We start from the raw sequence: 25,533 nt of genomic DNA on the forward strand, positions 1-25,533 counted from the left end.
TCATCCAAAGTTTGATTTAATAAAAGACATAGATGGCATAGTTTGAATCATCATCCAAAGTTTGATTTAATAAAAGACATAAATAACATAGTTTGAATCAACTCCGCCAAACAAGTCCCTAAACTGGTACAGCAACCCTAAACCCCCTTTCTCCCACTTTAATTGATTTTTAGAGATTAATTCATTTGTTTGGTTTGAAGATGGTGATCGATTTCTCTGCAACATGGTGTGGTCCCTGCAAGTTAATGGAGCCAGAACTCAACGCCATGTCCTCCAAGTACACCAACGTTGATTTCGTCAAGATCGACGTCGATCAATTGAATGTAAGTGGTACATAATAATCCTAGAATCGTCCTGTAATAGAAAAATAGATAATCAAACCTTTGTTGCAGATCCAATTAACAACAACAATAATAACCTGCAATGCTTATAGGAAGAGTCCAACTTTTTTCTAGAGCTACTCACCCTACTGATTCATTAAGAGAGTCTTGACGAAAACAAATCGTCAAGTTCTGAAACAATTCTTCAAGAACAAATCATCAAGTTCTTCTCTTTATTAAATCAATTATGTCTTTTATTTATTCAAACTTTGGATGATGATTCAAACTAAGTAAAGAGTAAAAATTTAACCCACCCTTATTAGCTTAAGGATATTCCGCATTAGCTTAAGGATATTCCGCCAAAATAGCTCATTCAAAATTGGGTAATAGCCCCTTTCCAATTGATAGATGAGCTTAGCTAATGAAATGCTCATATTTAGTAAATTGATCCCCACACCACAGCCCAAATAATTGTTTCCCGTGAGATATTGTTAACCCTAGCCTTCCATGGCCCCTTCCAAACATAAACTACAATTTCTTTTTATTTTTAAAAAAATGAGAACAAAAGTTAAGATTACCGCATGATGATTCTTATGTTGACAAGAATTGACTTCACATCTTCAATTTGAATATCAGGAATAAAGTAAATAAACAGCGTTCCTGCAACATTTTTCTCTTCAGTTTGATGTGATAAAACCTAACAAGCAATTACTTCATGAATAAAGAAAGTCCATTACCTTTGTATCCTGCACTGAAAAGCTAACGGGCTCCCCAAGCAGATAACTTAAGGATTGCTGGTCCACTCAAACCCCAGTGGGTAACTAACATAGGATGCTTATTAGAAAATAGACTAAACTCAATACACCATTTTTAAGCTATTTTGAATTCCACCATTAAACATAAACTATTGTCCTTTATCAATATAATCCCTTCAACTATAAAACCATTTCAATACAAGTCTTTCTTAACTGACAATTTTAAACTATATTTTTTCATTATAACTGTAAATAGAGTTCATTGAAAAAATACCTTTAAAAGTTGCAGCTTAACAAGGGTTGATATTAAAACACAGTCTCATAGTAAAAAGGCTTGTATAAAAAACTAGTAATTTCAAAATTGACGAATACTTTGCGGGCTTCTTATGGGTTTAATCTAGAAAATACTTGCAATCAAAAAATGCCAATGAAGAGGTATGTTCTTCTCAACATTTTCTAGCTTTAACTTTGCTTTGACTTTATGGAATGTGACCTGGGCAAACACAATATATTACATACAAACTTACAAGTTAACATACACATCAAATGACAATAGATAGACCAAGGATTGCGATAAGAATGATAAAATAAATAGATAGGGTGTAGATATATAATCCCAATAAACAAATTATGTTCCTTAACTTAACATTAAGCTAAAAAATATGGCTTAATTCAATAAGTTATGGATGATTTAACTCAGTAATATAGTAAGATCATCCAAATTAATCAAATTACATCACTGTCGCGATAATAATTCAACATTTTATCAAAATCTTAGATATTTTCATTTGGTTTTACTTGGCATTTAATTTTCAAAATTTAATTCATTCGACGATTAAAATTCAATATTCAACAACTAAGTTTCAGTTTTGTCTCATCTCATCTCTTCTTCTATATTTTATACTAATACATGTTAAAGTAACATTAAAGTTTTGCAATAAAACTACACTAAGCTCACAACGAATTTTCTAACGTAGTTTTGTGATTATTCATTTAAGAAAGAAAGGGAAAAACAAGTATAATACCCCAGCCAAAGCTGAAGTTTGGCATCATCAATCTTGAAACTGAATAGGCTCGGTACAGGTTCTACTATAGAATGACCAAGTTGGATAGCTAGATCATACCCCTGCAACAGAAAAAGTAGATGCATTTCAAAATTTGAACTGAGTTTCCAAAAAAGTTGAACAACTAAAGAAAAAAAGGAAACCTGCTTGGAACTCCCACTGGCTGTTAATACATAATCAGCCTCGACATATTCCACAAGATCAGCAGTTCGCTTCTCAATCTTCACAAGGAATTTCCCACCAGAAGCGGTTGAGACTGATGTAACAGATCTACCAGTCTGCAATAAAACTGGTTCGAGTCTATATCAGGCCTTAATTATACACAAAGGGTATAGGGCCAATTCAAATATAGTTTCAACAACCAAACTATTGAGGTAATTTGATAAACTAGAATTTACCTTTTTTATTCTCTGCTTCAGTAAGAAGGCAACCCACTACTGAAGATGAAATATTACTGACTGGAAATACCCTTCCATCATCTTCTGTCTAATAAGGCAAAACAGTATTTTGATAATTATCTCCAGAAATATGAACAAACAACTGGATTACCATTACTCAAGCCCTAGAAAGTATTGAAGATAACTATAGCTCATTAGTACTGGGTCCACGGAGTTTGTGAGGATGCATGTTATAGATAGCTTAGGCAAACAATTAGATCACCACAATCCAAAATGTTAGTACTGGCCCATTTGGAAATACTTTTTGGAGCTGAATTTGGACAAGAAACATCAAACAATGTCCTTATAATCACTTATTTTTGTCGATTGAAATGACAATGAGTGAATCTTTTCGCCGTCGCTGAAAGCCCCTAGCGTGGACTAACTTCGCCCCTTATCTCCTCATCTTCCTATTCAAAAGTTAGAGCTTACTTCGACCTACCCTAGGATTTGCTTTATCACATTCCTCGGAAGAATCTTTCTGTCAATTGACAATTATCTAATTCAAATGTTGATTTAGTTGAGATAAAGATAATATTCTGCGACAAAACTTAATTACACATGTATTCATAAATGTAGTAATGATTTCTCGTCCAAATTCAAATTTAAAATCAGACCCAGATTCAGTTTCAAAAAGTGTTTCCACCACATGAGAGAATAGATTGATTGAAGTTAAAATCAAAACCTTGAGCTCCACTCCATGGTCGGAGAACCAGGACATGGTATCCTTTGGACCATGCAATTTGAAGAAAAGCCCTCTGAATACCTTGTTACCCCTAGGATAATGTTGTGCCAAAGCCTACAAAATTTCTCAGATCTTTCAAACTAGAATGAAATGACTAATAAATACCCTTAAACTCCAAAAAAATCATGACTTATCTCACTTACCCAGTTTTCAAAACAATGCCCATTTGTTACATTGCATCGACCCCCACCTGAAATTTTAACCTAGTACGAGAATTCCCACGCCAGTTGATATACATTATTTATAATACGGCTGTCATCTTAACTAAATACTTATAAAAATGATACCTTGGACAAGGGTTTTCCTTTCTCAATAACAGTCACGTTCAGATTAGGGGCTAATGATTTAGCCTTAATTGCTCCAAATATTCCGGCGGCTCCGCCACCAACGGCCACCAATAGCTCTCCATTTCCCTAGAACAAAACGGTTAAGATACAACGGGGGAAGGAGCTTACTTACTTGCTCGGGTGATGAGAAATTAAGATACTTATTCTTGGGAAGAAGGAAACTATGGATTCTGGAGATAGGTAAGGCTATGGCTTGCTTATAGTTGTTCATCAGCCGCATTTGGCACAGCAAAAGTATAGATACAAGAAGATTCAAGTAACTTTGTCTAGCTATGCTCAATTTCAAAACACTTTTTTTTTTTATTTAAGTTACTAAAATGTATTTTTATTTATTTTAGTTGATGAATTAAGTGATTTGAATATTGAAATAATAGTTATACGATGATAATGGATTTTTTAACAATTAACCAAAGATCAAACAAGCTCAATCTAGATCTGTATATAAAATTTATTGGTCCAGTTTCTGTACCTCTCCCGCAAAGAATAGACGCGACTGAATTCGGCTCTCCATTGTGGTAAGAGAAATCTGAAAGAAAAATTAAGCATAAGAAGGTACAAATAAGGAAGCTAATTTTCCAGAATTTATTATTATCCAAAATTTCAAGTTTTAAGAACCTCCGACAATGGAACACCTCCTGCCGTGACAAATTCATCCTTGTATTGGCCCTTCATCAAGAAAAATTGAACAAAAACAATTTACTTCTTTAGGAAGACGATGAATTCATATGATTAATAATATAGAGATTTGCACCTTCCCAATCAATTTAAACGGGCACTGTTTCAGCATCAACGCAATAGAAAGTAGAGCTTTACTTGGAAAACTTGCCCATAAGATTTCTCCATCTAAAGCCTGAACAATAAGGATGAAAGCATTACTCCAAGATTGGATTTTTAAGCAGCAGAAAAATATCAAACCCGAAAAGAAAATGATTGGGAATTAAAAGAACCTCTTGATCAAGAATATATTTCCAGAATCTTTTCACAAGACCCAGTTCTGGAGGATATGAATTCAACACTTTTTGTCTCTGTATTGTCGAAATTTAGGAATTTATATAATAAACAAATTAAGCAACAATTCAACACTGATATTCATCTAAAACATCAAAAAAAATCAAATTGCCCTTATTTTTTCTGAAAGTATTTTGGTGATCCAAATATTCCATTTTCTCTTCAAAAATAAAATTTTCAGCTCAAATTATTTTCTGTAGATAAATACTTATGGCTTGTTTGACAAGGATTATCCTAACATCAAACAAACCCCAATTTCTCAGCATTTATTCTTCAATTCATTCAAGAAAAAGACAGGGTTCCAAATTTCTTAAATTACAATTCTTTTTTATTTTTAGAAAAATGAGAGCAAAATTTAAGATTACCACATGATGATTCTTATGTTGAACAAGAATTGACTTCACATCTTCAATTAAGATATCAGGAATAAAGTCAATCAACAGCGTTCCTGCAACATTTTTCTCTTCAGTTCAAGGTGATAAAACCTAACAAGCAATTACTTCATGAATAAAGAAAATCCATTACCTTTGTATCCTGCGCTGAAAAGCTCACGGGCTCCCCAAGCAGATAACTTAAGGATTGCTGGTCCACTCAAACCCCAGTGGGTAATTAACATGGGTCCAACCTAAAATCCATCATATTTTTATTAATGATATGCTTATTAGAAAATAGACTAAACTCAATACACCCTTTTAAAGCTATTTTGAAATCCACCATTAAACATAAACTATTGTCCTTTATCAATATAATCCCTTCAACTATAAAACCATTTCAATACAAGTCTTTCTTAACTGACAATTTTAAACTATATTTTTTCGTTATAACTGTAAATAGAGTTCATTGAAAAAATACCTTTAAAAGTTGCAGCTTAACAAGGGTTGATATTAAAACAGTCTCATAGTAAAAAGGCTTGTATAAAAAACTAATCATTTCAAAATTGACGAATACTTTGCGGGCTTCTTATGGGTTTAATCTAGAAAATACTTGCAACCAAAGCATGCCTGTGAATGACGAGGTATGTTCTTCTCAACATTTTCTAGCTTTAACTTTGCTTTGACTTTATGGAATGTGACCTGGGCAAACACAATATATTACATACAAACTTACAAGTTAACATACACATCAAATGACAATAGATAGACCAAGGATTGCGATAAGAATGATAAAATAAATAGATAGGGTGTAGATATATAATCCCAATAAACAAATTATGTTCCTTAACTTAACATTAAGCTAAAAAATATGGCTTAATTCAATAAGTTATGGATGATTTAACTCAGTAATATAGTAAGATCATCCAAATTAATCAAATCACATCACTGTCCCGATAATAGTTCAACATTTTATCAAAATCTTAGATATTTTCATTTGGTTTTACTTGGCATTTAATTTTCAAAATTTAATTCATTCGACGATTAAAATTCAATATTCAACAACTAAGTTTCAGTTTTGTCTCATCTCATCTCTTCTTCTATATTTTATACTAATACATGTTACAGTAACATCAAAGTTTTGCAATAAAACTACACTAAGCTCACAACGATTTTTCTAACGCAGTTTTGTGATTATTCGTTTAAGAAAGAAAGGGAAAAACATGTATAATACCCCAGCCAAAGCTGCAAGTTTGGCATCATCAATCTTGAAACTGAATAGGCTCGGTACAAGTTCTACAATAGAATGATCAAGTTGGATAGCTAGATCATACCCCTGCAACAGGACAACTAGATGCATTTCAAAATTTGAACTGATTTTCCAAAAAAGTTGAACAACTAAAGAAAAAAAGGAAACCAGCTTGGAACTCCCACTGGCTATTAATACATAATCAGCCTCAATATATTTCACAAGATCAGCAGTTCGCTTCTCAATCTTCACAAGGAATTTCCCACCAGAAGCGGTTGAGACTGATGTAACAGATCTACCAGTCTGCAATGAAACTGGTGAGTCTATATCAGGCCTTAATTATACACAAAGGTTAGAGGGCCAATTCAAATATAGTTTCAACAACCAAACTATTGAGGTAATTTGATAAACTAGACTTTACCTTATTCTCTGCTTCAGTAAGAAGGCAACCCACTACTGATCAATATGAATTGTTACTGACTGGAAATACCCTTCATCATCTTCAGTCTAATAAGGCAAAACAGTATTTTGATAATTATCTCCAGAAATATGAACAAACAACTGGATTACCATTACTCGAGCCCTAGAAAGTATTGAAGATAACTATAACTCATTAGTACTGGATCCACGGAGTTTGTGAGGATGCATGTTATAGATAGCTTAGGCAAACAATTAGATCACCACAATCCAAAATGTTAGTACTGGCCCATTTGGAAATACTTTTTGGAGTTGAATTTGGACAAGAAACATCAAACAATGTCCTTATAATCACTTATTTTTGTCAATTGACAATTATCTAATTCAAATGTTGATTTAGTTGAGATAAAGATAATATTCTGCGACAAAACTTAATCACACATGTATTCATAAATGTAGTAATGATTTCTCGTCCAAATTCAAATTTAAACTCAGACCCAGATTCAGTTTCAAAAAGTGTTTCCACCACATGAGAGAATAGATTGATTGAAGTTAAAATCAAAACCTTGAGCTCCACTCCATGGTCGGAGAACCAGGACATGGTATCCTTTGGACCATGCAATTTGAAGAAAAGCCCTCTGAATTCCTTGTTACCCCTAGGATAATGTTGTGCCAAAGCCTACAAAATTTCTCAGATCTTTCAAACTGGAATGAAATGACTAATAAATACCCTTAAACTCCAAAAAATCACGACTTATCTCACTTACCCAGTTATCAAAACAATGCCCATTTGTTACATTGCATCGACCCCCATCTGAAATTTTAACCTAGTACGAGAATTCCCACGCCAGTTGATATACATTATTTATAATACGGCTGTCATCTTAACTAAATACTTATAAAAATGATACCTTGGACAAGGGTTTTCCTTTCTCAATAACAGTCACTTTCAGATTAGGGGCTAATGATTTAGCCTTAATTGCTCCAAATATTCCGGCGGCCCCGCCACCAACGACCACCAAAAGCTCTCCATTTCCCTAGCACAAAACGGTTAAGAGAGAGACAACGGGGGGGGAGGAAGATTATAGTGACGAAGCTTACTTACTTGCTCTGGTGATGAGAAATTAAGATACTTGTCCTTGGGAAGAAGGAAACTATGGATTTTGGAGATAGGTAAGGCTATGGCTTGCTTATAGTTGTTCATCAGCCGCATTTGGCACAGCAAAAGTAAAGATAGGCCTTCTTCTTGTAAGGTTTTTTATTTAATCTTATACTTTCAAACAATCACTTTTCACCGATCATATCACTTATTTCATTAACCAAAATACTAAAATAACCTCTATTTTAAATTATTATTTAGAAAAAAGCTCACTTTTTAGACGTATATACTTATACAACTAACTCAACTTAAACGTATGTACTAATAAAAAATCATTTAAACGGTACTATCAAAAATCGGCTCATTTAGCCTCTTTTATTTTAGTAACCATGGTTAACTTTTATTTTTAAATCTATATATTTATTAATTAAATATTAATATATTTTATCTCTCTTTCTTTTTCATTTATTACTAATAAATGAATCCTATACTTTTATCTTTTTTATAATTTTTTATTATTTTTATATGAGTATTTATGATTGATTATTTTAATTTTATTTTATATATACGAGCATTCATCATTAATTATTTTAATTTTATATTTCTTCTTTTTTTATATATTTTTTTATATTCACATTAATTATTAATTATTTTAAAATTGTTTGATCACAATAATTGAATATAACAATCAAAATTCTTTCAACAAAATTTTTTTTAACACAAAAATAAATTAATTAAGAATTGAATAATAATAAAAACTCATTCATCAAACACTAAAAAAGTAATAATCAAATATTAGACAAAACAATTCCTTTACTAATATAAGTTGTGAATAAAAATTAAATAAAAATTATTATTTTCATTTTTATTTATACTAAACTAAATAAGAAAAAACCCTTTTTTATTTTTATTATATTAAATTAAAAAAAAAAACTTTCAAACAAATATTAAAGTAAAACATAAAACTCATAAATAAGTTGTTAATTTTTTTTTAAAAAATGAAAATTTAAGAAATATGAGAAATAAAAACTAATAAAAAAAAGATGAAATATAAAAGTGAAATTAATATTAAAATAATAAAAAAATTAATAATAAAATAAATTACCTTGTTTAATTAATGGAAAAAAGAGAGAAAATATATTAATATTTAATTAATAAATATATAAATTTAAAAATAAAAGTTAACCATGGTTATTAGTACATACGTCTAAGTGAGCTAGTTATACAAGTATATACGTCTAAGTGAGCTTTTTTCCTTATTATTTTTATTTTATTTATATATATCAATACTCTTTAAGTCTTTTTACCAAAAATAATCATCATTTTCACAAAATTATTAACCATTATTATTTTTCTCTCTCCAGGTTATTCAAATAACCCCAATCCGAAAAAGGCCATACAAGAAGATTCAAGTAACTTTGTATAGCTATGCTCAATTTTAAAACACTTTTTTTTATTTATTATTATCTAAGTTGTCTAGCTAGGCTCAATTTCAAAATATTATTTATTTATTATTATCTAAGTTTTTTTTTTGTCTTTTAGAATTTTGATTAGTAAGGATTAAAATCACCCTTTGAAATATAATTCAACTGAATTATCTCGTTTTAGACGATTTTTTTCGGTTGTCGCGTTTGGGATGATTTTTACCTGAAATTGAACGGAATAGGCGGAGATAAATAATTGAAGTACGATGTGATAAATAAAAACAAAACAAATATTTATAAATGGATCATATTAATAAAAATGGACTCTGGGTAAGTCCAATTGCAACTAGGGATGGCAATGGGGCGGTTCGGGGCAGAGAATGCATTTATCGTTCCCGCACCGTTTTAATTTCGAGGATTTTTTTAATACCATTCCCGCCCCGTTCGGTTTTTTCGGTTTCGGGGAATCCCGCGGGGCACCGTTAATAATTCCTTAATTTTTTTTAAATTTATTTTAAGATAAAATGAGTATAACATTTATCTCAAATAAATTTTATTTTGTTTTGGGCATTAACCTTAATTAATTAAATTTTAATTATTATAATAATTAATCTAATTAATTTATTTAGGTTAATGATTTTGATTTTATTTATTTAAAATTAAATTAAACAATTATTTTAATTTGATAAAAATGATCGGTGATTATTTTAAATAGATAAAAAAAAAATTTGATAAAAATATATTGATATATATAAATAAAATAAATAACAAATTAAAAGAATATATATTTTAATTAATAAATTAAATAATTAAATGAATAAGAAAATAAATGAAATAATATTAGTTATTTAAATTATTTAAATAACCCAAAGAACACGGACTAAGTACAATTAGATTATAGAAACTTTGGGACACCAATCATATGCTACACAATCCCTTAATTCACCGTATATTTAATTTTAGGAAAATTGTTGATATAAATAACAATTAAAATGAATGTAGATTAATTAAATAGTTATTATCTAATTGAAAAATAGATTAGGGTTAGATGATTTTAATCTTAAAACAAGTCTACTTCAAAATGACTTCCCCACCCTTTCTTTGACAAAGACTCCACCAAACAATATATACTTTGCAATTTTTGTAAATAAGTCAAAATAATTCGTTTCAACATTTCAATTTCAATCTGTATAGTGTGAATTTTGGTGATAGTTTGTGCAGTTGAATATCAGTGCTTTTTTAATTCCTTTCTCCCGGTGTCTTAATATGCACATAAACTGTATGATTTTTTTTTATACAAACTCTGATTATATATATATATATATATATATATATCGATTGGTTAAACTATAAATAAATAAAACTACAATGTAAAAAAATCCTGCCAACTAAAAAGTTTGTTTCTTTCTTTTACAAAATAATGCATTAGCATCAAGAAAAAACAATTCATTTATTGATTTAAAAAACTAGTAAAATTAATCTTTACTAAAAACAAATAAGGGGCCTTGCCCATTTTAAAAATGTAGTTTTATAAGATTCTTTAAATTTTGACACATTTGTTAATAAAGGTTTTGAAGCTCTAAACAAATATAAATATCAAAAGACTATCGAATAAAAATTTTCTTAACAAAAATCTAAAAAATTTGGCTTAATCAAACATTATAGATTTAAGAATAATGTTCTTTATATTATTCAAAATTAATCAAATATCATAGCTTTATTAGTTGCCCTTGTTTTTTCTAAGAGTATTTTGAGGATCAAAATATTCCAATTTCTCTTCAAAAATAAAATTTTCAGCTCACATTATTATTTGTAGCGGCTCTCGTTAATAACTTAAAATGTTCTTCAAGAACAGCGCTGACGCTCTCGGTAACATTAATTTAAAGTATTCGCTGAGAGTCGTTCATTGCTCTCGGTTATAATATATCTCCAAGAACTGCATATGCCATCATAAATATTTTTTTTTCTTTTCACCGACAGCTGTATCACCGAGACGCTGCGAGAGCATTAATTGCTCTCAGTGAATATTATCACCGAAGACATGTTGCCTTCTCCAAGGATTTTTACTCTCCTTAAAAATTAAACTTTTACTAGTGGAGCGTCTTCCTTTATTATCGGGTACTCAGAGTCTTTCTCTTGTTTTAGAAAAGAAAACAACACTAATGAGCGAAACTCTTAGATTATTTTAACACTACGACAAACGCATACCCATAATTACTTTTCAACTGTAATCAATCAACAAACCCAAAATACGCCATATTATCCATTTTATCGCTTTCTTCTTCCAAAAAACGCAAATATGCATTGTTACCGTTCATAAACCCAAAAGTTTGTTTAATATGTAAAAAGGTCAAATATGCATGGTTATTGTTCATAAATTACCCAAAAGTTTGTTTAATACGTAAAAAGGTCTTTAAAGTTTAAGAAGCTTTTATTTGGATATTTAATTTTTTTATATTCAAACATTAATTTGGTCATTTAACATTTAATTTAAGTGATTTTTTATATGATTTATTTTTATGTTTAATTTTTATCCTATATATTTTTTTTTTGTTAATATTTGTTTTATATATCACCTCAAGGGTCCATTCCTAGACTGGGCTCGGTCCGCACTTGGGTGGGTTTGATGTCTGGTCCAGATCTAGGATCAATTACTTTGCACTGGGCATTTTATTTATTTAGTTTTTCAAATCAAAAGTCTATCAAATAAAATAATAATAATTTTTTTGGAAAACGGTTAAAACCATTTCAATAAAATCTCAAAAGTGGGAGGGTCAAAAATCAAAGATAGACAAACCCTAACTATGATTAAGGATGACAATCAAAAACACCCTAAAAAAACTGATGAGTAACATTCATACATTCTAAAAAATATAGATTACAAACAGAAAAGATTTCATTCAAACCTAACCATCCCAACTTGAGATTTTCGCATTCCATCTATTTTTATTGAGATGCATTCTTTCCCTTCCCCTTTCTCTTTCTCTTCCTCTTCCTCTAACGATAAAATGAGATTGTATTGAAGATGATGATGAGTATTGTTGATTCTCATTTTGAATTCTCTCTTTGTACGAGCCCGTTCTGATTTGATAGAAATAATATTATTTATGAGAATTTCAGGACTTTTACCTTTGTTATCTTTGTAGACACTCATTTTCACCCCCAATTTTATAGTTTATGTTTTTATTAAATCTGAGCCTATAAAATATTTTGAATTCATTCACGGGCTCATTGCACGATTTATTTTAAAGATGATTATTTTTAGAATAATTGAGTTTCGAAAATAATTAATTTTAGATTCTTAATAAGTTAAGGTAGTAATTTGTCTATGTTACAACACTTAGAGAAATTATTATACTTAGAATATTTAGGATTTTATTTAATTAATTACTTGAGTATTTAAAATATATATTATACAAAATATGTATTAACGTTTTTTTATAAAAGTTTGTTAGATTAATTGTTAGGTTAGTTTGTTAGATTAGGTTTTGTAATTTAATTATTTCATTAATTAGTTAGTATTTTATTATAATTAGAATTGTTCCTTAGAAATAAGAATAATTAATAATAATAAAATTACTTTCTTTAATTGTTTGTTTTAATTTTTTTTTGTGGGATAAAGGAAATGGGTCAATCCAAGATCCACGCAAGATCTGGACCAGATTTATGAATAGGGCCAAGAAGATCCAAATCAAAGGCAAGTCAACCCGAAGTAAGGCCAAGGAAATGATCCAATTGACGGATCCGACCGATGACCCGACTAATTGACCGACCCATGCCCAAGATTCGGCCCATAAAATCAAATGCTAAAAAAATATTAGGTGAAGGCAGCAGTCACCTTCTTGATGGTGACAACCACAAATCTTGAAATGTCGATCCTATGTGGGTAAAAGAAAGAAAGGGAAGATTCACAAAAAAAAATGGGAAGAAGTTGCAAGAAAGAAAGTTTCAACCGTGTGTGGAAGAAAAGATGGAAGGCTTGGTAATTTTTTTTATTAAAAATTAAAATGACCAAGTATTATATCATTATTATTTAAAGCTTAAATCCTATTGGATATTACTGTTAGAATTATCTTAATTAGATCCTAATTTAATGTGTGAAATTAAAATCTGAATGTTGAGGAAGCGTACCTTAATTAATCGCATGAATCTTCTCTTTCCTTGTAATAGAAAATGTCTTTAATCTTTGACTTTCTTTATGTGTAATGGTTCTTCCATTTGATGAGTAAGTAAATAAGTTTCTCTCTTTGTTGATGGGGACGCAAAGGAGAATTGACGTTACTTGGGACCATTACCATTACATATAACCAACAATAAGTTAGTTATTATAGTTTAACAATTTCTAATTTAGCCCCTTCATAAAATTAGAAATGTCACTTAGGTATCCTCACTTTATATTCATGACAAATACGCCCATAAGCCATAAACTTAATTTCACATTAGATCACATTATTTTGGCTTATATTAAATATGACATATGCACAATTATTTATTATACAAGTGACCCTAAAAATTTCAACAATCTCCCACTAGGTCACGTATGTACAAAAATAAATGTATCAACCATAATGCGCCTGAAGTTTTATGTCATCTCAATCATATGTTGTATAAACAATTTTATCAATTAAACATATCAATATAGGACCAAAGAGCTCGTCGTTGTATTTAAGCACAACTAGACCCAACAATGATCACATAAATCAATACAATTAATTGACAAATCATATCATGAATGTGAGGAATGAAAATTCCATGCAAGGTGATCTTTTCATGTCAATTTTCAACTGGTCCTACTTAACTTTAGTGAGATCATACTTTAAACATAATTATACAAAGTGTAATGAACTGAATAATACTTAAGTTCTTATCAGAATAAAAACTTTATAAATATCTATAAAATAATTAAACTGGAAGATGTCAAAATTACAAACTTCCACTGAAGTTAGAGATCGTTGATCTCTATAACACTCATACGAGCAACATCCTCATGAAAGACACTGAACGATAAACCCTTTATCAAGAGGTTCATAACCATAGAGTTTGTACATAAATATTTTATAGAAATCTATCCACTTTGTATCATTTCTTTCATAACAATAAACTTGATGTCAATATTACTTAATTTGATGCCTAGTAACATGTCATAAATTCCGCTTTAATAGTGGATGACATCATAAGTGTTTGTTTGACACTTCTTTAAGAAATGAAAAAACTAGCTATCGAAAATTATAACTCGAAGTGGATTTCATACTATTTTGACATCCCGTAATATCGGAGTCAGAATACTCAATGATCTCAAGACTTTCCGACTTTCTATATGTGAGCATTTAATTCTTAGTTCTTTTCAAATATCTCGTAAGTATTGGCTACTTAATGTCAAGCAAAATTTGTGACAAACAAAATGTCACCCATATATAAAACCATAAATAGACGTTTACTCTCACTGAACTTGTGATACACAAATAATCAATTAAATTCACCTCAAAACCAAAAGAGAGAATTGTTATTTTGTGAAATTTGTGGTATCACTAACGAGATTCTTCCGTAAGTCTATATATGAATTTCTTTAATTTGCAAACCATATTAATTTGGTCTCTCGACACAAAGTTTTCTCACTGCACTAAATTGTTTTTCAATGTCTCTATTAAAAAATCCCTTAACATTTATTATGGTGTATATCAAAATATGGAACGAGTACCATAAATTGTTCTTAAAGAGTAATTCAATTAAACTGGATTGTCATAAAGACACTTGATTTTGAGGTTGTTGAGTTTGTACTTAATGAATTTGATCAATATTGTCTTGTTGCTCTTGATTTTTGAACATTATCATCAATATCAATAAAATCCTTATCAATGTCAAAAACACTTGAGATATAAATCAAATCTTCCACAATAGGAATTATTGATCTAAATCATTTTTAAAGACACAATCATTTCTCTCCTCAAAAAAATATTGCAGTCTCGTCTAAAAAAAAACTATCTTTATCTCGACATAATAAAAAATTATAGCCCTTAATCACTTAGAATATTTAATAAAATAGTTGCTCACATTTATAAACTTAAGTAACAATTAAATTCAAATAATGATTTATCCCATCTCAAAATACTTAATGCAACATTAATATCAAGTCTTTGGACAATAATATTAATTGCTAATAGTATTTTGATGTAATGATCAAACATTAATAATAAGACATGTCAAATAATCAATCTATCTTTGGATGGATTAATTATTCACATGAATAAGACTTTATAATTATTACATATTTATCATCACAAGTATTAATGCAATTCTGTCAATTAATTATCAGCCTTTGGGCCAAATAATATAATCACATGAATTACACAATACTACCATTCAAAATTGTCTTGAATTAATTTCAACAAACATTGTGAGTGATTATTTGTATCAATCAATACAATCAAAATAATGAACAATAATATCATTATTTTAAATTTAAATGTCATATTGTATAACCCAAATCAATAATATATATTTTTCCAAAGAAACATATAATTTATTTTATTATAAAAAATAAAATTATACCGTAAGCCAAATCATACTTCTTGAATTTGAATTTTGTAATGTCTCTTATTAATTAAATTAAATTAAATAATAAACCATCTAAGATTTATTTGACCAAATTTCAAATATTCTTATTATTAAAATCCAATTATTCATTAATTTATTAATAATCAACCACCTTAATCTTTTAATCCTAAAAGGAAGGATATAATTAAATTTTATTATATATTGATTTTTATATATATATATATATATATATATATATATATTTATATATATATATATATATATATATATATATATATAACCTTAAACATTATTATTTAATTCTCTTTTGATTTATAATATATATTATATATTATTTAATCCCTTAACAACAAATATCAACAGTCAATTTAAAACGGTCAATTTAAAACAGAGAATTTCTCCCGAGAAAATTTAAATTAAAACAGAGAATTTCTCCATTTAACGAGAAAATCTAAACTAAAACATAGAATTTCTCCATTTAACGAGAAAATCTAAACCAAAATATAGTTATCCATAAATCTAGTAAACATTATTAAATAACATCATTTAACCGTTCATAAATATTTGAAGAATTTAAATATTCATAAATCTATAAATTTAATCGTTCTAAATATCATATATATAGAACTTAACCGAGAGAATCTAAGTATCCATAAATTTTCTAAATATCCATAAATTTATGATAAATCTTTATATTTCGTACTCAATTATTCTGTATTATCAAAAATTCAATTATCTATACATTCCGAAATCATGAGAAAAAATTCAAATATTCATTTCATGATCTTATCTTAATCATGGTATTAAATTCAAATATCCCTTAATCTATCATCAATTTTCATATTTTTATGATAGACTTCATAAAATTTAATTTTAATTCAGAATATATAAATCTTGAAAGATAAATATATATATATATATATATATATATATTTCAGATTAAAATTTTAAAATATATATATATATATATTCTTCATCAAATTGATTGACAAAATCAATATATATTACTAGTGATTTGAAATTATCAAAACCAATATATATAATCCGAAAACTAAATATCCCTAAATCTAGGGATCTTATGAAATAATTCAAATATCTCGCATCAATCTTCATGATATATCCTATAATCTTAATTTAAAAATATATCAATATTAATGAAATATATATATATATATATATATATATATAATCCGATTTAAAATTTCATATCTAAAATATATATATTCTTTGAAATTATCATAAATTCATGCATATATATCTTAAACCAACAAAATGATATAAAATCTACCAATTGTTAGAATTATCCTAATTAGATCTTAATTTAATGTGTGAGCTGCGGAAGCGTACCTTAATTAATCGCATGAATCTTCTTTTTCCTTGTAATAGAAAATGTCTTTAATCTTTGACTTTCTTTATGTGTAATAGTTCTTCCATTTGATGAGTAAGTCAATAAGTTTCTCTCTCTGTTGATATGTTGATAGGGACACAAAGGAGAATTGACGTTACTTGAGACCATTACCATTACATATAACCAACAATAAGTTAGTTATTATGGTTTGACAATTTCTAATTTAGCCCCTTCATAAAATTAGAAATGTCACTTAGGTATCCTCACTTTATATTCATGACAAATACGCCCATAAGCCATAAACTTAATTTCACATTAAATCACATTATTTTGGCTTATATTAAATATGACATATGCACAATTATTTATTATACAAGTGACCCTAAAAATTCCAACAATTACTTGACATTTGAGTGACATGTCAAGTGGAGATTGATCATTTTTTTTAAACATTTGTATATGTTTAAAAGAGAAATCTCATTCCAACAGTCAAGTGTGTTAAATGGGCCTTTGAGCCCTAAGATTTCATAGTTTTGCCTATAAATACCCCTCTTAACACTCTAACAAATGTTTCTTCTTCTCTCTCTTTACACATTCACTTGTCCTTAGGCTGCCGACCCCACTTTTCCAAAATACATAAGTAAGAGCACCAACTAGATTTGTTGAGTCACAAGTCTTTTAGGGTTTTCATTTTTTTTTTGCAAGGATCAACCCCTTTTTCCTTTCTTTTGTTTCTTTAAATTTGAATTTGAATTTTATTTTCATTTGAATTTTTATTTTCTTTGTAATTTATATTATGCATGATTTCCTTTAAATTTATTGTTTTGATAGGCGTTTACTTTCCCAAACTAACCTAGTTTGCTCATTCATTCCCAAATTAACCTAGTTTACTATTCAAACTCATTTTTTTTTGATTTTTTATTCTTTTTACATTTAAAATTCATTATATATAAAGTTTATATTTTGATATTTATCAATTATTTATTAAATATAATAACATTTTTAATTAATATTTTAACCCTATAAATATGGTATCTTGTTATTATATTTAATAAATACTTAATAAATTTAAAAACGTTTTTATGAATATATAATTATTATATTGTTATGGTTAAAATATTTTAAATTTATTAGTATTTATCAATTATTTATTAGAATTACTTAATATTTATTATATATATAAATAATAATTGAAATGTATATATATATATATATTAAAATATAAATAATTAAATTTATAAAAAATAATTAAATTTAAATTATATATCCAAATATAAATAATCTAATTTATAAAAATAATAATTTAAAATATATATCAAAATATAAATAATTTAGATTATATAAATAATAATTTAAAATATATATCAAAATATAAACTTTATATATAATAAAGTTTAAATGTAAAAATAAATAAATAAAAAAAATTGAGTTTAATAGTAAACTAGGTTAGTTTGAGAATGAATGAACAAATTAGGTTAGTTTGGGAAAGTAAACCGAAAACAAGGTTACTTTGGGAAACCGTCCCATGTAAATGGGTAGAATAGAAATAACATGTAAATAAATAAAAATAAAAATAAAAAAAGCAGAAAAAGTTTTTAAGAAAACTAAATCTAAGGTTTTCTATTTATATAAATGTTTAATTGTATTATTATATTGCAAAGTTTCATGTTAATTGGGATCAGTTGGATCACCAAATAATTATTTAGTTAGGATTAGGTAAAAAAACGGAAACAACAAGTCATTCTTCATAGCGACGCTTGTTCTTTAGCCTTCCAGCGCGTCTTCAATGGTCCCGCTTTCCAGACGACGCTTGCTTTGCTGTAGGTGTTGAATCAGATTTCTGATGCTTCCCAAGCTGCATTCTTCAGTTTTTTTTTTTGTTTATTTTATATTTTTATATAATTTGTTTATTTTATTTTATTTTTATTTTTATTTTTTTTTCTTCTGCATTCTAGATTTAGGTTTATTTTTGTTGACATTTTTTATTTTCTTAGTTATAGTTTGTGATTTATGTGATCCTAGGATAGTATATAATTATTTTTTTCTAAAATGTAAAGCGTAAGAATGTTTTAAAGAAAGACCAAAATTAACTAGTAGAGACTTTAGGGGCGTTGTGGGACATAGCGTCTAAAAAACTCTTTCTCACACGTAACCAAACGCCGAACTCACATCTCTTAATTTCCTAATTTTTGAAATTAGGTGCCGACTCTATAGTCGTGAAGTTAATTAATATTGAAAAAAAGTTAAAAAAGGCTTATGACATACTTCATATTAAAAAACTCCCAATCTCTCCCAGATTCGACGGGAAGGTAAGATATGGAGTTGTCTACAAAGCCTTATTTTTAAAATTTCAAATTTTCAAATATTAACATTAATTCTTCTCACGTTTTCAAAATAATAAATTTTTTAAAGAGTGTCCCAGAATTTTCAATCTAGTCGATCAAAAATATTTTTAAAAAAAAATCGATCACAGTTTTCTGGCGACTCTGCTGGGGGACATTCGACGTTTGACTCCAAAGTAATTTTGGCCAAGTATTTAAACTTTCTTACGCTTTAATTCATACTCCATGTTCACATTACTTGATTATTTGCATGAGACTTGGAGCTCCAATGTGAAGGTGTGTGAGTATACATCGTTGGATGAAGCTCACACATCTATATTTTATGTGCTAAGGGTAGTCAATGTGAATGACACCCTCAACCCTTTCCTTGAAGCCTTTTTGTGTGATTTGAGAGTTGAGAAAAACAATAGGAAAAAACCCGGATTAACCCTCTCTTCTTTTCAAATATCCCCTACTATTGAAAATGAGAGATTTTGAAATAGAGGTGAGAGGGATATTCAATTGAGAGCTCCCCTTACATCGAGAGATCCCTTTTGGGATAGTATCCTTGTCGGTAGAACCACTCTCTCTTAAGCCATTTCCAACTTTAGAACAAAAATCCAAAATGCCAATTCTACCAAGCCGTTGTCTCATCTCATCCCGTCGAGCAACAAAGCCACGTCACGAAGCCCTTTACTTGACTACGCCCTTTACTTGACTAATATATATGATAAATACATGTATGCATATAGATATTTCTAGACGCTCAATTTATCCAGAATCGGCTAAAAAGACCGATAAAAAGAGGAACAAACTTATCAATAACAAGAAAAATGAAAAATCTTTAAAATGTTGAGCAAAATAGAAGTTCTCTTAAGAAAAAAAAAATACTAACCTGATCAAACAGGAAATTGATCCCAGTTTCAGTATCAACACCAAAAAAAATTAATTATTTTTTTATTTAAAACCCAAACAACAATGTAAGAAGGAAATTTTAATATTTAATCGCATAAAATTTTCACCAAAATCCAAACAAAACAGATTGAAATGTCAGACTAACTTGTCTTTTAACTAAATAAATTTGAAGCTTTATAATAAATTAAAAAAAAAAAAAACTGATTTTTAACTTATTTACAAAAATTGTTAAATATAATAACTAAGTGTTGTGGTGTTTGAACTCTAAAAGGGCGAGGAAGTCATTTTGAAGCAAACTGGTTTTGAAGATTAAAATCATCTAAATTCTATTATACCTTTCAATTAGATGCTAGCTATTTAATTCATCTAGATTAATTTTAATGAAATTACATAAATTACAATATTTTTTTTTTAATTTTAATGAAGGTAAAAATAAATTAATGATTAAGATAGTGATCAATTAAGGGAGTGAATGTCACTCACATAAGATTGATGTATCAAATGGTACATGAGATTATATTATATGGTATATAACCGAAGTTAATAACCTAAGTTTACAAACATCCAATTTCGAAAATATTTTTTTGACAGTAAGCTATAGTGATCATGTTTTTCCTCATTTATTTTATCAATATAATTTATCATATACAAAGAAAGAAAAAAATAAAAATAAATATTGACTAGTTAAGTGAATAAATTAAAAAAAGAATAGTTAGTTTTATATAATAGTTAAGCAAACCATGATCAATGTCATAAAAAAACTAATTGACTAGTTAAGTGAATAAATTAAAAAAAGAATAGTTAGTTTTATATAATAGTTAAGCAAACCATGATCAATGTCATAAAAAAACTAACACCTTCTAATACATTCTTACAATAAATTTGTCAAGATAATATTAATATAATCTTTTGTAAACACTTGATAGAGTGTCGATCAAATTCAAATGAAAAACATTTTTCTTCCGTAAAAAAAAATGAGACTCAATTAGAATTTCCATATAGTGGAGCTCTATAAGCCCTTAAATTGGTACGAGAATTCTATAATATTTTTATTGATGATTTAAATAAATAAAAAATAAAAAGCAAGTAAAAAATAGTATTCTAAAATATTGTTCAAATACAATAAAAATACAACAATCAAATTTATGTATTGAGGATACATAAAGTCGACAATTTTGTAATAATCATTAAATTTCGGTATTTATGCAAATAATTCGATCCGCTTAATTTCTATGCATAGGTATACTTTCTTAAATTCATTGTCTCGATATCATGACAAATATTTTAATATTTAAAACAATTTGAATTCAATGAGTGTACATTGTTTGCTTTATATATCTCTTTAATGTATACATAATAATTAATTAATATATATAATTCAGAATATAGTCAATATATATAGATAGCTGGAAAGTAAACTATCCTCTAAATTGGTTTGATTCTCTCTGCCACTTGCTATTGTCATAGCCTCACATGGACCAATCAAACATTAAAGTTCAAGAAAAGTGAAAAATGAGTTTTTGAAAGACTCTTTTTCCCAAATTGTATGAATGTGTGAAGGACGTACGAGAGAAAAGAAAAAATAAATGATCGAGGACCATAACTCCTCAAATGTGTTAGGAACTCGGTTGATGGGTTTTCTAATAATATTTTTGGACTTTAAAAGAAAATATTTATTTGATTAAAATAAATTGTTTGACAAGGTAAGGTAAGAACTGTGCAAAAATAGACATCTTACTTGTAGGATGTTCGGATCAAATTGTGCTAAAACTTGAAAATATTTCAAAAAAAAAAAAATTAGCAAACCAAACTGCCAGATTTAATATTCAGATCATACATAAATTTTATTTGTAATTTTTGATGTCACCATAAAATTTAGTCAAAAAGACTTCAGAAATAATGTTTTTATCCTAACCTGTAGAAAAAAAATATAATAAGTCAATTTATATTTTTTTTTCAGAATTTAATAAAATAGTCAGAACATCAAATGATTAAAATGAAACAAGGAATTCAGGTTGTCAAACAAACATGACCTAATGAGAAATTAAATTCTCTAGCTGGTTGATCGCATGTGTTGAACCGGCCGGGGCTAATTCGGTTTAAGCAAATGAAGAGAGGGAGAGGAGAGGAGGTTAACAGATTAAACCATATATAGCACCAACAAATATCTCAAAAAAATGAACTTCATATATACAAACCAAACTCCATATTGCATCGAAGTAGGCCGCACGAATCAAATAGTTTATCACAATTCCGTCATTCCGCACGAAGGGAGAGTTCTTCTTCAGAGGAAGCAATGTTGTTGGTATGTGGGAAGGAATAGTAACTGTTTTAAACCGACAGCATACACAAAGAGGGTTTACTATATAATCCTTTTTCGGTTCTGTCTCAAATATCAAATAAACTTTTATGGAAAGGGGTTTACAAAATCACAGGGGCAAACAATTATTTGGGTTATGGGGATCAATTTATTAAATAGCTAATAAGCTCATCCAGTTTTGGACTATCAAAATTGATGGGGTTATTACCCAATTTTGAATATCCTTAAACTAATAGGGGGTTAAGTTTTTACTTAGTTTGAATCATCATCCAAAGTTGAACAAATAAAAGACATAAATGATTTAATAAAGAGAAGAACTTGATGATTTTTTTTGAAGAATTGATTTAGATAGAGATTCCCAATTGTGGGAGAACTTGATGATTCGTTTTTGTCAAGAGTAGCTCTAGAAAAAATTTCTTTAGTATTGCAGGTTATTATTATTATATTGAGTTTTTAAATAAAACAATATATTAAAATTGGAGTACTTAACCTTTTGAGAGACCTCATTTTATTAAAAGAAAATTAACGTTAATTTATGTTATCGAACTTATTTCAGAATTAATTATGGTTTCTTTTTCATCTAAGGACTAATCATATGGTAGGGGTGGAATATTTTTTTTTTGCGAGACGATTATAATTATTCGTTAGATGGATCATTGAATTTCTAGAGAGTTGTGTAATTGGAGATTGTGTGAATGTGTATCACTTGACTTTATCGGAGCATCGGGTGAGATTTTAATTGATTAAAATGATTACGTATTCGAGAAGATTGATGTTGATGTTGGTAGATTTTCAATTAGCGTGCAACTTAGGAATCAGGGAGATAACTTTCGTTGGGTGATGTTGGCAGTTTACGGGCCGGTGCTCAACGAACTAAAAGTAGAGTTCTTTAATGAGTTGAAAAGAGTGACTAGTTTATGGGATTTGTCGATCATCTTTGTTGGTGATATTAACGAGGTGAGGGATCTGTCAGAAAGAAAGAGCGTTATATGATTGACTAGTCAAATGAGAGAGTTCTCTAATAGTATCGAAAATTTTAAACTTTTGGATCTGTCACTTGAAGGAGGACGATACACATTCAGAAGAGACAATGGTAGTGGTGGGTTGTCCCAATCGCGCATTGACCCGTTTTTGGTTAGTGAATCGATATTTCAGAGGTAGTTAATATTTTTCAAAAGGTCATTTTGTGGAGTTGTTCGGATCATCGACATATTTTACTAGAGTGTAGGGTAATGCATAAGTCATTCCGCCCTTTTAGGTTCGAGAATAAGTGCTTGATCAATGACGACTTTGTGTAGCGTGTGCAAAAATGGTGAGGTCTCAAGTTCGTCCGGGTTCGACATCATCAAAACTTTTTATGAATTTGAAAAAAACTTACACAAGCTACTAAAAATTTGGTATGTAGGTGAACATACAAATTTTTTTTTGCAAAGGTCGATGATTTATGTGATGAAATAAATGTTATTGATGGGGTAGAAGAGTTTCATTACCTTTTGACATAAAATGTTAGCTCTCGTATTTTGCTAGTTATTAATCTTCTTGAGCTATATAAAGAAGAACAGATTGGGGTTAAACAACGTAACAGTTGAGAACTGGGGATAAAAACACAAAATTATTTCACGGGGTCTCGAAGACGCGGGCTATGAACAATGTGATTAACTCAATTTCAGTGCATGGTGTTGTCCATTATTATGAGTCTGCGATTTCAAATAGTATCATGCAATTATATAAAGATTTAATCAAGAAACCACATATAGTCAGACCGAAGTTGAATGGTGTGAATTTTGCTACTATTAGTGTGGAGCAAAATGACGCATTGAAAACTCATTTCACGGAAAAAGAAGTGGAGGCATCGATTATGGGTTGTGGGAGCGATAAGGCCCCGGGTAATGATGGATTACTTTAGCCTTCTTAAAAAAAGCGCGACCCTTCCTAAAAAATGATATCATGTGAGCGATCGAGCATTTTTATCAATTCTCATCATTTTATAAGAGTTGAAACTTTTTGCTAATTTGTCTGATTTGAAAAACTTCTGAGAATATTGATGTGAAAATTTTTAGACATATTAGTCTTGTTTCATCATTTTACAAGATTGTGTTTAAATATTTAGCGAAAAAGCTACGCGAAATTCTTGAGTTAATAATCTCGCCAAATTTTTAATGCGTCTATTATTGTAAATGAATAAATTAATTCGGAAAATTTCAGAGGAGATAAGTATGCATTCGTGAAGTTGGATATTGAAAAAACCTATAATCATGTGAATTTTTATTCTATGTAATGGTAGAATGGGTATGAAAGAGAAGTGGATTGATTGGATCAAATTTTGAGTGTCGACAAATAAGTTCTCTATTATTGTGAATGAAAGCCCTAAAGGTTTTTTCGAAAGCTCGAGGGGTATCAAAGTGATCCTTTATCCTCATTTATGTTCGTTATTATCATTGAAGTTTTTTTTTTAAGAATGATGATTTTCGCCGAACATGTTAGCCTAATTAGAGGGGTAGATCGTGGAGATAAGGAGGTCTTCATTTGTCATTTGTTTTTCACGAACGATACCTTACGCATGATTCAAATCACTCACATAAACTTCAAGCATTTTCGCAATATTCTTTAATTATTTGTAGACGGGTTAATCTTGGGCAATATTATTTCCACTTTTGATTATGTTATAAAATTATTTCTTATTTTTTCAAGTGACCTGTTTTCCTAAAAATAATAATAAAAAAAAAATATAGAATCCAACAACTCTAAAGTTGAAGTTAATATGCATTTAAAAATGCATTTCTCTTATTGTTTAATTTCTCACAAATACAAAGTCTAATTAATTATTGTTAAGCCAAA

At 28.6% G+C, this 25,533-nt stretch overlaps 1 protein-coding gene across 1 annotated transcript; it reads right to left on the minus strand.

The window, feature by feature from the left end:
- On the minus strand, window positions 1–7,939 carry LOC124918708 (uncharacterized protein YtfP-like). Its single transcript, XM_047458749.1, is given in 25 exon segments — window positions 1–354; window positions 899–980; window positions 1,058–1,568; window positions 2,101–2,114; window positions 2,117–2,201; window positions 2,283–2,428; window positions 2,538–2,625; window positions 3,262–3,375; window positions 3,465–3,524; window positions 3,609–3,734; window positions 4,138–4,194; window positions 4,284–4,334; window positions 4,420–4,518; window positions 4,616–4,693; window positions 5,042–5,124; window positions 5,202–5,301; window positions 5,678–5,749; window positions 6,282–6,383; window positions 6,465–6,599; window positions 6,718–6,791; window positions 6,794–6,803; window positions 7,279–7,392; window positions 7,481–7,540; window positions 7,625–7,750; window positions 7,819–7,939. Coding segments are annotated over 23 exon segments (1,998 nt in total). The 5' UTR covers window positions 7,927–7,939; the 3' UTR covers window positions 1–354; window positions 899–980; window positions 1,058–1,472.
- Window positions 7,940–25,533: the final 17,594 nt, after the last annotated feature.

Source organism: Impatiens glandulifera, chromosome 1, assembly GCF_907164915.1.
Source record: "Impatiens glandulifera chromosome 1, dImpGla2.1, whole genome shotgun sequence".
Lineage (NCBI taxonomy): Eukaryota > Viridiplantae > Streptophyta > Magnoliopsida > Ericales > Balsaminaceae > Impatiens > Impatiens glandulifera.